We start from the raw sequence: 18,021 nt of genomic DNA, 5'->3' as shown, positions 1-18,021 counted from the left end.
GCAAGAAATCACATATTAGCAAGCTGGACTAGACTCATCATACACAGAAATCATATTGCAGACTGATGAGCAAAAAATAATTAAACAGAACTTAGCTTCTCCTGAAGAGACTGAAAACGAAGATAAACAGGAGTAATCAGAATAGCACTGAATACATAGACAGCCGGCAACAAGTGGAAGTGAAACAGAGCTAAATAGGAACCTCCCAAGTGAATAACGAGGCAGCTGATCCAGCCACAGACCCGCAGGATAACAAACAAAGCCACCAGGGGGAGCCCAAAACAAAAGTCACACAATACCACCTGTGACCACAAGAGGGAGCCTGAAAACAGAGTTCACAACAGGCGCCTGCGCACTGCTGTACTTTGCTCTGCCCTCAACAGGGCAGACAAAGTACACCTGCACCGGAGCCACAGCGTGAAGACCAGAAGAGGACGTCATCTGATTAAAATGGGAGGCGCCGGACCGGACCGCGACACCGATCGGACCGGGACCAGGACCGCCCCTGGGTGAGTATAATCTAACCTCTTTTTCTTATCTTTTAAGATACATCTGGGGCTCATATACAGCATTCCAGAATGCTGTAGATAAGCCCCTGATGCTGGTGGGCTTAACTCACCCTCGATTTTGGGGGTGACAGGTTCCCTTTAAGAGGCATCCAGCAATAGTGGCAATCATAAGAAAACAGGTATCGAGAAACAGAAATCTATTAAAATAATTTCTTTCTTTATTTCATGCTATTAAAACAGGAGATAGCCAACACAAGTGTATGGTGAACTGTAACACACTACGCGTTTCGGATTACTCCTTCATGGTGAGAAGAGTGATAGAGTAATTTGAAATGCATAGTCTGCTGCGGTTCACAAAACACGAGGTGTGGGAATCTGTATGCTCCACCTAGCGTAGGGTTACCTACAATGACCTGTTCTTGTTTTGATAATGTCGGAGTTGACAGACTCGCTTTAAAGGTAGGTGCACACGTTCAGGATTTTTTGCGTTTTTTTTGCGTTTTTTCGCTATAAAAACGCCATAAAAACTTTTAAAAAACGCTTACATATGCCTCCTATTATTTTCAGTGTATTCCGTATATCTTGTGCAAATGTAGCATTTTTTTCCGCGAAAAAATCGTATTACAGAAAAAAACGCAACATGTTCATTAATTTGCGGAATCGCGGGGATTCCGCACACATAGGAATGCATTGATCTGCTTACTTCCCGCATGGGGCTATGCCCTCCATGCGGGAAGTAAGCAGATCATGTGCGGTTGGTACCCAGGGTGGAGGAGAGGAGACTTTCCTCCACGGACTGGGCACCATATAATTGGTAAAAAAAAGGATTAAAATAAAAAATAGTGATATACTCACATTCTGATGGCCCCGGAGTCTTCCCGCCTCTCATCGGTGCATGCTCTCTCTTCCGTTCCTATAGAAGCTTTGTGTGAACTACCTGCGATGACATCGCGGTCATGTGACCGTGACATCGCGGTCACGTGACCGCGACGTCATCACAGGTCCTACACACAAAGCAACAGCTGAGGAGATTGGGGGCCATCAGAGGGTGAGTATAACCTTTTTTTTATTTTTTTATTATTTTTAACATTATATCTTTTTACTATTGATGCTGCATAGGCTGCATCTATAGTAAAAAGTTGGTCACACTTGTCACGCACTATGTTTGACAAGTGTGACCAAGCTGTCAATCAGTTTTCCAAGCGATGCTACTGATTGCCTGGAAAACTTTAGCATTCTGCAAGCTAATTACGCTTGCAAAATGCTAAAAAAAAAAAACGCGGAAAAAACGGGAAAAAAACGCGAAAAGAAGTATGCGGATTTCTTGCAGAAAATTTCCGGTTTTCTTCAGGAAATTTCTGCAAGAAATCCTGACGTGTGCGCATACCCTAAAAAAAACACTGTGTAGCTTCAAGCTTCAAGGTTTTGTTCACCTTATATTTTAGGTAAAGATGTTTCTTAGGTGGGAGAATGCTTGACATCTGTTGGCATTTTATGTATATTCTTATGTATAGAAATGGTCATACCTCTACTGATGTTAATAAGATGAGCTGTGGGCTTCATGAGTTTAAGTTCCTCTTGTCCGATCAGTTTGTGGGTGTCTGAGTTCAGCGTGACAACTATCATTACAAAATCAGACTGCTGAAGCAAATCAGCCATGGTACTACAGTATTCAGCACCTACTGCCACTTCTTCTTCCACACTTCTGAAAAAGTATAGTAGTACATATATATAAGTACCTTTGCCAAAATGTGTTAGTAAAAATCACATTGATGCAGTTCAAAGTCGGCTACCAGGGCTCAGGATCTTCCAGAAACTTCTGCCTATAAGGCTAAGTTTATGCGATTAGAACTGGGTGCATTTTTGACACTGTATTTTACATTTCCAGAAAAGTGGATGGGATTGGATGACATACAAAGCCATCCACAACCTGTCTCCTCCATACATCTGTGACATGGGCTCCCGGTACTTACCTACATGCCATATTCGAGCCTCACAAGATCTCCTTCTCTACTCCCCTCTTATCTCTTCTTCCCACAGCCGCATCCACCCTTTGAGCTACTGTATGGCAGGCATCCTAGGGATCTGCTGGATGTAGCCAAAGAGATGTGGGAGCAGGAACCTACACCCTATAAGAGTGTCATTGAGCACGTGGCTAACATGCAGAACTGAATTGCAGTGGTCACGCGTATAGTAAAGAAGCATTTGGTGGATGCTCAGGCAGTGCAGAGCCGCGTATATAACAAAAAGGCCACAGTCCGCTCCTTTAATGCGGGAGATTGGGTGTTCATTTCGGTGTCCACCAACCACCAAAAAGCAAGCTTATGGCAAGAGCCATATGAAGTTCGGGAAAAAGTGAAAGCGTGAAAGCAACGGGAGTGTATGCTTATGGAGGTGACTCCCGACATATCATCTGAGGACCCTCCGAAAATGGCCCGAGTGAAGGCCAAGGGAGAGGTAAAGATAGGAGACACCCTCTCGAAACAGCAGCGGCGAGAGGTGCGGAAATTGGTACAAGGGAATACTGATGTATTCTCGGGTCTACATGGTCGTACCTCTGTTATCCAGCATGACATTGTCCTGAACCTCACGTAAGGGTACAAATGAAACTGTACCGTGTGCCCGAGGCCCAGAGACAATCCATCGCGAGGGAGGTGAAACAAATTCTTCAGCTGGGAGTAATTGAGTAATCCCGGAGTGACTGGTGCTAATCCCGAAGCTGGACGGGTCTTTATGGTTCTGTAATGACTTCCGTAAGTTAAATGAGGTGTCAAAGTTCGACCTTTACCCAATGCCCAGGGTGGACAAGCGACTGGGTCAGGCCCAGTACTTTACCACCCTCGATCTGACCAAGTGTTATTGGCAGGTGCCTCTTACAGAGTCGAAAAAGAAAAAGACTGCATTCATAACACCGGAGGGACTGTACCACTATGTCGTCCTGCCCTTTGGACTACATGGGGCCCCAGCTACATTCCAGAGGTTAATGGACATAGTGCTGGAACCCCAATGAAAGTATGCATCAGTGTACTTGGATGACATAATCTTTAGTACTGACTGGCATACCCACTTGTCCCAGGTGCAAGCGGTAGTAGATTCGGTCAGAGCTGCGGGCTTGACGGTGAATGCCAAGATATGTGCGGTAGGGATTGAGGAAGCCCAGTACTTGGGATACATGAGAGAAGTTGTGGAGTTATTCTGTAGTACGTGTGTGTTTATCTCCTGGTCCCCATTCCCGTTTAGTTTATTCCTCCCTTTACTCCTCCATATTGTTGGTTTGTGCATTTGTATGATAGAGGGTTTCTGTTATCCCTGTTTTGTGTCTTGTTCACGTTACATTTCTGTCCCAGGATTCATGTGGTGGAGGAGGGGACAGACCAGGGATTAATAGGAGCATAGTGAGGTTGGAGACTTGGGCCTCTCTACTACTACTACTACTATCAAGAGTACCCCCCCGGGACAGGGATAATTAAGGTACTACAGCCCTCCAGCTCCCTAAGGACTCATCACTGGAGGTAGGAAGACTTGTATGTATTCCTCACCTAATCCTCCTTTTAAATTATAGGTAATCAGCAGGCTGTTACCCATGTCAAGTGACATTTACTAAGATATCACACCAGTACACACTTGCTGTTGTTTAAGTTCATTTATTATACAGGTCATTTAGCATTATCTTCATCTGCTATTATCCAGAGCGTACCTGTATACACCTAGGTGTATAATATTTTTTATAGATGTTATTTATATCATACCCATTCTCTTTACGTTTCACTGTGAACTTTCATTGTGTATGCCCCCACCATTTTTCATGCGTTTTTAACATTTATGTATCAATAAAATTATACCTTTTTGATTGGTTTGTGGTTATTCACGTTTATTGGTAGGTTATATAGTTTTATCTAAGCTAAATAACAGAAAGTTTTCAAAACATAACACGGTAGCTTTATTTAAAACATGACATACTAAAAGAAGACAAAAACCCAAGCTGAAAAAAAACATGATAAACACGCATTTAAAAAAAAAAACGCTATAAGAAATGCAATGAAAGATGCAAGTAACTAAATTTAGCTAATAGGTGCAGAAATGCTGCAGGAAATCTGCAACTTAAAAAACGCACCAAATGCTCATTTTAGAAACCTAGCCTTAGTCTGTGCTAAAGATGGCCTTTTAGTCCTTGTCCCCTGTGCTATGCATTGTATGCATTATGTAAGCAATCAAGAAATTGCTAATTCACGTTTCCCAGTGGGATAAAATAAAGTATAAACTTAAGTATATTAAAGTTTAACAATAACCGTTTTACAACTAAAATAAATAAGCTTCTTTTTTCACCTTAAAAAATAAATAAATAAAAATGTAGTCAATAAATTATATGGACCCCAAGATGGGGCTACAAAACAGCTACGGGTATGTTCACACGTTCCTGATTTCAATCCTTTTTTTTGAGGACTAAAACCGCAGCTCTTGGCAGAAAACGCAGGTGCGTTTTTGGTGCGTTTTTGATGCGGTTTTTGATGCGTTTTTTATGCAGTTTTCTCTGCAGATTGTCTGTGTTTGACACAAATAAAGCTTTAACTGCAGTGGGGGAAAAAAAAGAAAGAAATGATGTCATTTCCTTGTCCAACCCTTTTCTTCTTCCATCCTCCATTTTGGGACTAAACACCAAAATGAGTGGACGTGTTTTGAATGACAGCGCTCTGCAGAGTGCTGAGCGTAGGCCAGATCACAGCCCGCGGATCCAGCTCTATCCAGCTATTTAAGTCTACGTTCACATTTGCGGTCTGCGCCGCAGCGTCGCCGCATGCGTCATGCTCCCCTATATTTAACATGGGGGCGCATGGACATGCGTCGCACTTGCGTTTTGCGCCGCATGCGTCACTGCAGCGCACGCATCCGGGCGCAGAGGACGCAGCAAGTTGCATTTTTGCTGCGTCCAAAATCAATCAAAAAAAGGACGCATGCGGCGCAAAACGCAGCGTTGTGCATGTGTTTTGCTGCGTTTTTGTTTGCGTTGTGTGTTGCAGCGCCGACGCTGCGGCGCACAACGCAAATGTGAACATAGCCTAAGTGCCACGTATTTCAGTGCCACGTATTTCAGTGCCACGTATTTAAGTGCCACGTATTTAAGTGCCACGTATTTAAGTGCCACGTATTTAAGTGCCATGTATTTCAGTGCCACATATTTCAGTGCCACGTATTTAAGTGCCACATATCACGTATTTAAGTGCCACGTATTTCAGTGCCACGTATCACGTATTTAAGTGCCACGTATTTCAGTGCCACGTATCACGTATTTAAGTGCCACGTATCACGTATTTCAGTGCCACGTATCACACATATATATAACGTATAACACACTGACAGGAGCCATAGTTCCTGTCGGTGTGTCACTGCGCATGCACGAGCGAGTTTACCGGCGGTCATTGACCCCGGCACTCTCGCTTAACGGCAGTGCTGCGTGGGAAAGTTCAACGCAGCTGTACTGCCGTTAACCGAGACGCCGGAGCCACTGAACTCCGGAACAGTACGCGATACACTGCTAGGAGCTTCGCTCCTGGCAGTGTATCGCCGGAGAGCAGCCGATCGGCGTGGGACACTCGTTTTATGGATTCTGCGGACAGGGAGTATGAATTTGATTTTTTATTTTGGGATTTTTTCTAGGGGATTGAGGGCTTCGCCTACCAGTGTGCTGTTGGTGAGTATATACTCTGTGTTATATGTTGTATGTACTGTGTGTCATGTATGTGTATTGTGTGTGTTTTGTGTAACTTTACAACTGTGCTAAGTCGCCGGACACAGGGACAACTCTCCCATCCTAATACCGGATGGGAGTAGTAGTCCCATACGGCGACTTAGCACAATGGTGGCACTAGCGTCGCATGGGGACACACACACACACACACACACACACACACACACATACATACACACACACACACACACATACACACACACACACACACACACATACACACACACACACACATACCAAATCAATCAAACGGCCGACACGATCCCCATGCGACGGTACGCCTCCATGTCTCTCCGCCCAAGCACTTCCGCCCACGCACTTCCGGCCACTTCCCCGCACTTCCGGCTGCAGCGGTTCTGCACCACAAACCGCAATAAAACCCGCAGATATATTTTTGATCTGCGGGTTTTACTGCGGGTTTGACCTCACAATGGAGGTCTATGGGTGCAGAACCGCTGCTGTTTCGGACAAAGAAGTGACATGCTCCTTCTTTTTTCCCGCAGCTATTCAGCGTGGCTTTTTTTTGGAAATTCAGGATCGTGTGCACAGTGGTTCCTGTTTTCCATAGGCTACATTGTACTGTACCCTGCATGGAAAAAAGCTGCGGAACCGCAGCGGCAAAACCGCTGCGGTTCCGCGGTAAAAAACGCACTGTGTGAACATGGCCTACATGTTGTTTTTGAAAAACAAAATGAAAAATTGGAATTCAGCAACCAAAATTAGCATGTTTCACAAAGTATTTATATTGCGTTAAAGTACTAAAAAAATGTATATTGTATTTGTACTACAGAATAAAATTATTAGTCTTTCAAAACTACAACTTATCTCACAAATAAAAACAAGCTATCATGTGTTTGTGTTGACAGAAAAATAAAAAGGTACAACTCTTGGAAAAAGGAGAAAAAAAGAACAAAAATGCAAAACCAACAATTGTCCACAGCCAAGAGATTATACTAACAAAATAAGCAGTGCTTACCTGTTCAAACCCCTGCCCTTTCTGCTGCACCCGTGGCCTGTTTACAAGTCTGCAGTGGTGACATCCTGTCTACAGTACGTGATTATTACAGCCAATCATTAGGCTCAACAATAATGCAGAGGTCCTTTTGTTATTTTAAAACATAACTAACAGAGATCTATATTTTTATGGAACCGGACAATCTTATTAAGGCTGCAATTAGTCTTGTCTTTTAGAGGTTAACTACTTCCAGATCCTCATAGACTTAAAATGTCCAGGCTGTCCACATATTGCTATGCAATGACATTTTAAATTGTGGTTTATTATCATCTCTGCTTTCCTGTTTGCTGTACACACAGCGCTGAAAAAGCTAACAGCTCTTCCTTCTCCCATCCTAGTGATCATGTGATCACCGGGTGCCTGTAGGGAGCAGGATGTTTGGGGCTGTAACAGTCCAAGATCAGCTCTGCAGGGCAGGCAGGAGGCAGAATTTGCCCTGTAACTGGGGCTAATATACCAGCACTAGTAACAGAGGAAATCAATAACAATAAAAATGTACTTAAACATTGGAATTCTCCCCAAAGGTCTTTTATGACCTTATGGGAGCACAATGTATGAAATAAATTAAAGAAAAAAATTACAAATAAAAGAACAGCTGCTGTCAGTCCGAAAAGCGGTGTATAACCTTGCCCCGTAAAAAACAAATGTGTCTGCTATATAAAAATTAATTGTTACAGAGAGAGGAAAACAATATACAGTTTATTTTAGTAATGCCTTATGGTCATGAAAAAATGTGAAATCAATTGAAAAACAGACATATATTTCCCCTTTTTATTATATTTCACCCTGGATGAAATGTAAACAGATGATTGTATCTGAAAATGAGAGTAAATAATTTGGAGTGGCTTCATAATGTTCTGGCAGATTGCTGCTACCATATGCCACACCGTTATAATCAGAGTAGGAAAACTTCAGAGATCCTGCTAATGAAAGAAATGAAGGGTCTGGGTCCCTCTAACATTTCTTCTGCATGTACAACTTAATAGGGTTTAGTTGGAAAGATCAGACTGACCTTTATTCAGAGACCCAAAATTGGATCTTCAAGCCACTACCTACCTCCACGAGGAAGTGGTGGCCTACTCACAGGTTCAAGTGATTGTATTTGGTTAGATCTGAGTCTTAATTGCTTACTATTACTGTTATATGCCAAGCAGTCAATGAAATGGATAATAAATAGGTAGCCACACTGACGTTACCTTCTCTTCCTATTGTGGTAGAGAATTCTCATCCTGAAACCTTTGGCTCGCTCAGCTATGCTGTACCCAATGCTTCCCATTCCGATGATGCCCAGTGTAGCTTCAGTGATATCATCACCCTCACGGTTAAAATCAAAATATGTAGTGTCTGGTGAATGTGATATTCTGTTCCCTGCAAGAAAAATGTTTACTGTCTGAATAGAGAATAAATCTGAAACCTTTTCTATGGCCCTACACTGACTGCACTGCTCAAGTCAAGTAGAAAGGAGTTTTCCCACTCTAAGAGAAGTGGCCCCCAAATAGTTTTATTCTTTTAAAATTATAAAAACAGCAGCTAGTCGCCCTCCCCGAGTCCAGCGCCAGCTCTCTATGTTATGGCTGCAGTGGTCACATCACGTTAACAGTAGCTACCATAATCACTGAGCTCAGTGGCTTTGCCCTCAGCCATTTTTGGGTCCCATAATTTCAAATGGCCTAGGTCCTTTCATGTACTAAACATCAGCAGACTGTATACATGACAACATTTGTAATTATTTTGCTAAATTTGCTCACATGGGCAGAAACTTGTTAACCCAGCACAGCAGGCAGAGAGATGCTACCAGGGACCCGCCTGTCTGATTAGTCTACAGATCCCTGGTGACAATTAAAGTATGAGTATGTTTCAGAGTCAGATATACCCGGCTGAATTTGTACAATCAGTGTCTGATACGAGAGGCATTCATTAAAGATTTCCCCTGACCCACTTCCTGTGGACTGAGAGCAATGAAACTTGGCACAGTTATTAGTCCTTCTCTACATAGGTGCCACCTAGGGACACACACTTCTCCCATCTCTTTAAGCAACTGTAAACACCTTGCTTGTGGAAGTCGTCAGGTTGCTCCAAAAGCCACTGTAAAATCCCTGCCAGCATCACTGCATGGCTTCCCATCTCCCATCTTACTCACCACTTCGGGTCATACTGTGAGTTCTGTCCTCTGCCTGTCCCATGCTGTGAACCATGTCCTTGTTTGCAGCATACTTCCTGGCTGCATGCTTAGGGCGGCGGCACTTCCTGAGTCTTATAGAGACAATGTGCAAACTCCTAATTAGTCCCCAGCCTATTGCCAAGAGGTATCAGGTACTTAAGGCATCTGCACCCATACGGAGATGCCTGAGCAACAGACTCTGTCTGCTTTCTGCTACTGAGTTGCCAGGTCCTGTCCTGTTTCTGCCACCCTGGGGGCTGTATACCCAGGCCCGTATCGGTATTCTTTGTGTCTCATTTCTGCCTTCCTGGGGGCTGCATACCCAGGCCTGAATCCTTTGTCCTGAACTTGTTCCCGTGTCTTTCCTTGTCTGAACTTCGCCCTATACCTGTATATGTTTGTTTCCTTGTCTGTTGCCTTCCCTACTCAGCTGTGTGTATCCTTGTATCCACTCCATCTGCTCTGCTCCCGTTCCGCACTTTGCGGTTCTGCTTAGCTCCCATCATGCACTCTGTGGCTCTGCTCCTGTTCCACATCCTGCAGCTCTGCCCTGCTTCCGCTCCGCACCCTGCAGTTCTGCTCCTGTTCTTCATCCTGCAGCTCTGCTCTGCTCCTGCTCCGCACCCTGTGGTTCTGCTCTGCTCTCATTCCACACTCTGTGGCTCTGCTCCAGTTCCATATCCTGCAGCTCTGCTCTGCTCCGCACCCTGCATCTCTGCTCCTGATCCACACCGTATGGCTCTGCTCTGTTCCTGTTCCGCACCCTGCAGTTCTGCTCTGCTCCCGCTCCACACCCTGCAGCTCTGCTCCAGCTCCGCACCCTACGGCTTTGCTCCTGCTCCGCACCCTGCAGCTCTGCTCCCGCTCCGCACCCTACGGCTCTGCTTTTCTCCTTCTCTGCACCCTGCTCCCTCTCCGCACCCTACGGCTCTGCTCTGCTCCCGCTCTGCACCCTACGTTCCGGTTTCTCCAGTCTGAGCTCTTCCTGCCAGAGTGCCAGCCGTGCCTGTTTGCCTGCCAGAGTGCCAGCCATGCCTGCCAGAGTACCAGTCGTGCCCGTCAGTACTTACCCACACCTGTCATTAGTTTTCTGATCCCCAGTGGGATCAGCAGCCACAGCCAGACACAGCCCTGGAGTGGTACCTGGCAGCTACCTGCCGCACAAGCCTGACCTCACCACTAGAGGCTCCAGTGAACACCAAGGTAGCTGCTTAGTCACGCCCCTTCCAGGGTAGTCTGGTTTGTGGCACAGTGGGGCCACAATCCTCGCTCGCGCCATCCTGTCTGGGCGCGGGCGTTAAAGCCACATTGTAACTTTGGAAATCAGAGTCTCATCATCTGGAAAATGCTTGCCCTTTAAAAATAACTTCCTTGTTGGAAAGAGGTGGAAGTCCGATAGTGCAAGGTCGTGCAAATAAGGGGGGTGCGATAGAATTTCAAAGCCACAGGAGCATGCAGAAGGCGGACACCTTTGGTGAGCATGCCACGGCTCTTGGTTTTGATGGCCTCCCACAATTTCCACAGCAGTGAAGTATAGTATGCCCCAGTGATCATGGTACCCTTTGCTAGGAAATCCATCAATACTATTCCGTGCTGGTCCCAAAATGTATCACAAGTTCCATGATAGATCAGAGATTCTTAAAATATTTACACAACTGTAAATATTATCAAATTTGCAAAAAAATTCATCTAGCTTAACGATTTTTGAGGACGGTTGAAAATCAACATTCACAGCAGCATATCATCCTGTGTAAACATGTGCTACCAAGAACAATGGTATTCTATGTGCACAGAACAATCAAAAAGTATTGATCGTTCTGTTTAAACACGCTATTAAGCAACCGCTAACCGACTTGCCTGTAGCCAATTGGTGGTAGTTTCATAGCCATGATCTACCAGTGTAAAAGCAACGTATAATATTACTTGTCTGACAGTTGCAAGATTTGCATTTTTTTTTTTCATAGAGAGATCATGGTATGAAATAACAAAATGTGAAGAAAATACATTTAAACCTGTTTTAAACAATAGATCATTTTCCTAAGTCCCCCATACACATGAGCTCTTAGCTTGAACTAGCATTCATGTGATTTCAATTGTGAGAGGAGGGAAAGCTGATGCCAGACACTTCTGACAGCGGCTTGTCTCCCCTGAGAACAAATGTATCCAACTGCCGATCCATCTCCCCTGACATTTCCACTAATTTCCCATTACATCCAGGTGACAGGGCTCATTTGTCTTTGAAAAGGATAAATGTGGCTTCACCAATAGCTATTGACATTATCTTCACTACTTTTGATACATCGGGCCAGCCAAGCCTGTTTTTGAAAGAATCCACAACCTGGTGCAAATAAATGTTATAAGGATTATATAAGCAAACAATGTATATTTCCAGAATCTTTTACTTATAATTTATGCAATCCCTGACACATCATTACTTTAGATTATTTAAGAAAGCAAGATAAACTTACATACAACTGCAATAACTTACCTTCTACTATATTTTTAGCAGATGACAACATTAAAGCCATTCCCGTGTCTGCAGTGGCATCATCTCCAAGACGAGGTGTATTAGTAACTATTTTACCATAACTTGTGATCAACTTTAGGTCCAGATGATCTACTCCTGCTCCAGAGCTTGCAATGACTTTTAGATTGGGAAGCGAATCCAAAAGTTCTTTGTCAACTACAGGTAGGTGCCACCACATCAGAAGGGCCTTTATCTTTGGAGCATATGCATTTTTATTACTGGTAAATTTTTCCAGGTAGAGTATTTGGAAATGTTCCTTTACAATAGTTTCAAATTTCTGTGGAAATCCCTTGGACCCTCCACTGTATGACATCAGAGCATACGGACGTTCCTCCATTATGGCTACAAAGTAAGTGATTACATTGTTTAGTACTATGAAACACAATGGAATCAAGTGTAACAACTGATGACTGAATGCCCAAAATTACTCCAGCCAAAAAGTCAGGCATGACTCTGATTTACTTCAATATCCTACCATTTCCTTCTACCTTGTTAGCTGCATTTGGGTCCCAGACACAGATGATCTGTTTGGCAAATTCCGCAGAGGTGGTTTTGATTTTCTATAAATACATGAAACGTTATAATATAACGTAGCAAGGGAATGACGTCACTCCCCTTACAAGGGGTTTTCAATTTCCTAATCTGTCTCAATGTAAATTTGTTGAAACCTTCACAGTTGGCCAAATATATGTATATCTAGAGTAGTGCCATAAATAGTAGACAGGAGAGTACAGTTTCCATTTTTTTTCCCAGATGTGCAACTCCATGGTGAGGGAGGACCCACCTTCTGGTGGTATTAAAACTATTATATACCTATAGCTGACTAAGGGGATTATATTAGAGCCACACAAAAAAAAAACAGCTGACTTCCTGTAGAACTTTGTCAATGCCTCATTATTTATCTTACAACCATCACGGGGAAGAGTAGTATTAATTGTGACTACTAAATAAACTGTAATTCATTATATTTATTTGTGACTTATAGAGGTGATTCTTTACAACATTGATATGACCAGGCAAGTCTTTAATGAAAAGTACTTTTCTGGCTAAGATAACCCCATTCACAGGGCAATTTTTACAGTTGGCACTGAGCACCAAATTTAACTATTACTTCCTCTTCTGTAGAGAGATCACTTTTCAGCAGTCACCTTTTTATCACCACAGGCAGGATTACAATGAAATGTAACACCTATATATAGATAATTTCGATTAGTGTGATCCTGTGTTATCTCCAGAAATTAGAATTAAAATTCAGAACATGCAAATAGATCAGAAAAAAAAACCAAAATAGAATAAGGCATAACTTACTGATTGCTGGGGGTCTGAACACAGAGACCCCAAATAGAGTGCTTGGCTAGTTCCAGCAGTCCAGAGTCGTGGTGCTCATGCTTGACCTCCACTCTGATTAGACAAGGTTCTGCAGGGCCCTGTTCTCCGGATAGCTGAGAGTCCCAGCTGTCAGACCCCCAGTGATAAGTAAGTTGTCCATTAACCTATTTTCTACTCCTTGTTAGATTGCATGTAAATACCTTAGTTAGTTTAATGATTAACTAACACTGCTGGATTGTTAGAAGAACATATAGGGGTGCTCTGCTATGAGATATTGGATAACAAGTGGTCCGTGTGCTATTCTGGCACAGTGGCCCTCAACTTCATGTCCACCCCTGAACAAGATAGTATCTTAATTAACATCCAATAAAATCAGCTTCTGTGTGTTTGTGTAAGTCAAGGTAATTAGGTAACATCACATTTGGACCAATCAATCGTGACATCATAACAGGCTCTTTCTAAGGTACAAAAAAAACAGGGTCTAGACGTGTCCCATGGGGAACTCATCATTATAATGAGGTAGGTGGTATAAAATAATGGTATCACTGAAAATGTAATCTCCCATAAAGAACGCGGCCCTTCATATTCACATTTTTTCTATTTACCTGGATGAGTTTGAGACCCCTGCTTTAGAATGTATCACTAAACATTTTTACTATTCTATTTTTACATTGTATTATATTTTGGATTTTAATCTTTTTTTTTGTTTTGTTTTGTTTGTATGTACTGTTATTCAAGTGAGGAATTTTGCAGACTATGTAAGGCTAAGAAATATAGTGGGTGATTCTTAAAAAAAAAAGTAGGACACTAAACTATGTTTGCTTCTAAGCAGACGTTTCTTGGTCGTCAGCTCTGCATTAGGTTCCTTATTATATTTATTGTAGAGGCTTAAAATATAAATGTGAAATCTGATTTCAGTCACTATGTTGTAGGATGGGCTACCAGCTGAATCCTAGGATGTGGAGCAGCCTTCCTCATGATCTTTGATTTCTATGAAAGGAGTTTGCTTTAATGCAAATGACTGTTTTAGCCATACAAATGAAAGAATTAAATTCTGAAGGAACTTTGGTATAGAAAGGGTTGTCCAATCACAGACAACCAATTCATATAAAATAGATCCAGTTCCAAATCCAATTCCCAGCTGGGGTAACATAGTGGCTACTATTCAGATGAGGGTCTCTGGCTCGTAGAATAGGGTCGTTCCCCAATCTCACACTATTATGAGACCCTCTACATGCCACTGCTATGTCACTGCCCTGTAAAAGCATAAATATATGTGTTACTGATCTATGTGAGCTTTATAATAACATGTACTGCTTTCCTGTACTAAATTGAAATATTTTATTTTTAAGTCTTACTAAATTTTATTATGGCCGATTTAAATAGCACAATTTGGTTATACACCACAAAAATGTGTGCACCCCTGCCTTGTACACTGCCGACACACAACACATTCCTTCAATAAATTGTAAGAAGTACTAGAGGCCAGGGAACAAGTACTTACTTCTCTCTTGACTTTCTGTTCTCTGACACATTTGGACTTTGATGGCAAAGGTTGAACTCAATGGACTTCCCTCAACCTTAATACCATGGAAATATAGGAGGAAGAAGTTAATGTGTCTCGTGAAGAACTGGTTCAAAAGATTGACACACAGTTGGCTGGAAAGTAGATCTGCCATCAAACCTGCACTTGTTCACACAAAGGGCTTTGTCTTCTCTACAGATAATGGGTACAAACTGTAACAAAAAGTCTTCAAATGGAAAATGTCAGCAAGAAGTAAAGAAATAGGATCCCAATAATGTACTTGTTTTCTAACTTCCTGTAACTCTGAATTGTGTGTAATTATAATAAGTTAATTCACACAGATTGCCCTGATCAATAGTTGAGCAGGTGGAGATTTGCACCAAAAATTGCTAAAATGTAATAAATCTCTCTAAAACTTGATGTCCAATGCTCCCGCCTGTTACACTATGCCAAAATGCCAAATTTTTACACTTTTGGCAGGTATGGAAAAGCAATTATAAAGGTTCAGTTTATGTTAAAAATTGGGGTAAATTGTTTGATAAATGTGGGCTTCTGTTCCTTGAGAGAATAAGGAAAGATCCTATGCATTCACTAAAGTTATTCAATAGATCCATACTGACACAATAAATGCCAAGATATGTCCTTTTCGGGATGAAAATGTCCATATACCTTTTTTCACTATATGACAAAGAATACTTGTCATAGGCAGAACTTGATGGTAGGGCTTATTGTTATGATCTGGTGGCCTAGGAGCAGCATGGACGAGCTCTGGAGTAGGTGGCCTCTATACTGACCGCAGACCCTGAACTTAACACCGCAACTAGAAGTAGCCGTGGGATGTTCCTGTCACTCCCTAGACACCTCGTCACAGCCGGAGGACTAATTACCCCTAAAGAAAGAAACAGGAAAACTATCTTGCCTCAGAGAAAATTCCCAAAGGAAAGACAGCCCCCCACAAATATTGACTGTGAGAGGAGAGGGAAATTACAAACGCAGACTGAAAACAGAATTTAGCAAAGGAGGCCACGCTACCTAGAAAGAAAAGACAGGACAGAGTACTGTGCGGTCAGTATTAAAATACTACAAAAATCCACCACAGAGAATACAAAATCTCCACACCTAACTAAAGGCATGGAGGGTAACTCTGCAACTCCAGAGCTTCCAGCTTGGCTGAATAAATCCTTACACAGACAAAGCTGGACAAGAAAAAAACATAGCAATTCACTGAACTATAAAGTCCACCGCATGTGGACTGCAAAAACAAAGCCAGGACTTATCTTTGATGATTTGGACAATCCAGCAGGAGAAACCAGAGATGTGAATCCTCCAGAAAACAAATGACAACTGGCACTCACCAAAGAGTGAGGCCAGACTAAATAGCCCCGTCCAAAGTGGACGCACCTGATAACTGCTGTGAAGGACAAACAGCAGCACTACCACTTATTACCACAGGAGGGAGCCCAAGAGCAGAACCCACAACAGAATTCACAACAGTACCCCCCCTTGAGGAGGGGTCACCGAACCCTCACCAGAGCCCCCAGGCCGATCAGGACGAGCCAAATGGAAGGCACGAACCAAATCGCCAGCATGAACATCGGAGGCAACAACCCAAGAATTATCCTCCTGGCCATAACCCTTCCACTTGACAAGATACTGAAGCCTCCGTCTTGAAAAACGAGAATCCAAGATCTTCTCCTCAACATACTCCAACTCCCCATCAATCAACACCGGGGCAGGAGGATCAACAGAGGGAGCCACGGGCACCACATATTTCCGCAACAAAGATCTATGAAAAACATTATGGAATGAAAAAGAGGCTGGAAGGGCCAAACGAAAAGACACTGGATTGATAATCTCAGAAATCCTATAAGGACCAATAAACCGAGGTTTGAACTTCGGGGAAGAAACCTTCATAGGAACATGACGGGAAGACAACCAGACCAAATCCCCAACCCGAAGCCGGGAACCCACACGCTGACGACGGTTGGCAAAACGCTGAGCCTCCTCCTGAGACAACACCAAATTGTCCACAACATGAGCCCAAATTTGCTGCAACCTGTCAACCACAGAGTCCACCCCAGGACAATCAGGAGACTCAACCTGCCCTGAAGAAAAACGAGGATGAAACCCAGAATTACAAAAGAAGGGTGAAACCAAGGTAGCAGAACTAGCCCGATTATTAAGGGCAAACTCGGCCAATGGCAAGAAAGCCACCCAATCATCCTGATCGGCAGACACAAAGCATCTCAAATAAGTCTCCAAAGTCTGGTTAGTTCGCTCGGTTTGACCGTTTGTCTGAGGATGAAATGCGGAAGAAAAAGACAAATTAATGCCCAGCTTAGCACAAAAGGACCGCCAAAACCTAGAAACAAACTGGGAACCTCTATCGGACACAATATTCTCTGGAATGCCATTCCTGGCGTGGGAGCAGCAAGGTTTAGCCCGCGCACAAGTCCCACAGGACTGCACAAAAGAACGCACATCCCGTGACAAAGAAGGCCACCAAAAGGACCTACTAACCAAATCTCTGGTACCAAAAATCCCAGGATGGCCAGCCAACACAGAACAGTGAACCTCAGAAATCACTTTACTAGTCCATCTGTCAGGAACAAACAGTTTCCCCGCTGGACAGCGATCAGGTTTATCAGCCTGAAACTCCTGAAGAGCCCGCCGCAAATCAGGGGAGATAGCGGAAAGAATCACCCCCTCCTTCAGAATACCAACCGGCTCAAGAACCCCAGGAAAATCAGGCAAAAAACTCCTAGAGAGGGCATCAGCCTTAACATTCTTAGAACCCGGAAGATACGAGACAACAAAATCAAAACGAGAGAAAAACAGGGACCATCGAGCCTGTCTAGGATTCAGCCGTTTGGCAGACTCGAGGTAAATAAGATTCTTATGATCGGTCAAGACCACAATACGGTGCTTGGCCCCCTCAAGCCAATGTCGCCACTCCTCAAATGCCCACTTCACAGCCAACAACTCACGATTACCGACATCATAATTGCGTTCCGCAGGTGAGAACTTCCAAGAGAAGAAGGCACACGGTTTCATCGAGGAACCATCAGAATTCCTCTGAGACAAAACAGCCCCTGCCCCAATTTCAGAAGCGTCAACCTCAACCTGAAAAGGAAGAGAAACATCCGGCTCATGCAACACAGGGGCAGAAGTAAATTTTGTGCTTAAGCTCCTGAAAGGCAGAAACAGCC

The 18,021-nt window shown here is 43.3% G+C and overlaps 1 protein-coding gene across 3 annotated transcripts in view; it reads right to left on the bottom strand.

Moving 5' to 3' along the window:
• The window catches only part of LOC143782514 (putative 2-ketogluconate reductase), a 39,062-nt gene extending 24,082 nt beyond the window's left edge, over window positions 1-14,980 (bottom strand). Inside the window, exons 1-5 of one of the 3 annotated variants that reach the window (XM_077270022.1) lie at window positions 13,267-13,401; window positions 12,447-12,518; window positions 11,920-12,300; window positions 8,467-8,638; window positions 2,036-2,214 (exon numbers count right to left, since the gene is read on the bottom strand). In XM_077270022.1, the coding sequence (XP_077126137.1) occupies window positions 2,036-2,214; window positions 8,467-8,638; window positions 11,920-12,295 (727 nt within the window). In that variant the 5' untranslated portion in view covers window positions 12,296-12,300; window positions 12,447-12,518; window positions 13,267-13,401. Of the gene's footprint in view, window positions 1-2,035; window positions 2,215-8,466; window positions 8,639-11,919; window positions 12,301-12,446; window positions 12,519-13,266; window positions 13,404-14,791 lie in introns of those variants that run through there. The other 2 variants (XM_077270021.1, XM_077270023.1) reach the window with 2 other exon arrangements.
• Between the last annotated feature and the right edge of the window lie 3,041 nt (window positions 14,981-18,021).

The sequence above is a fragment of the Ranitomeya variabilis genome, chromosome 6 (genome assembly GCF_051348905.1).
Source record: "Ranitomeya variabilis isolate aRanVar5 chromosome 6, aRanVar5.hap1, whole genome shotgun sequence".
Taxonomy (NCBI): domain Eukaryota; kingdom Metazoa; phylum Chordata; class Amphibia; order Anura; family Dendrobatidae; genus Ranitomeya; species Ranitomeya variabilis.
The sequence above is the reverse complement of the archived record's forward strand: the minus strand, read 5'-3'. Positions and strand labels throughout refer to the sequence as shown.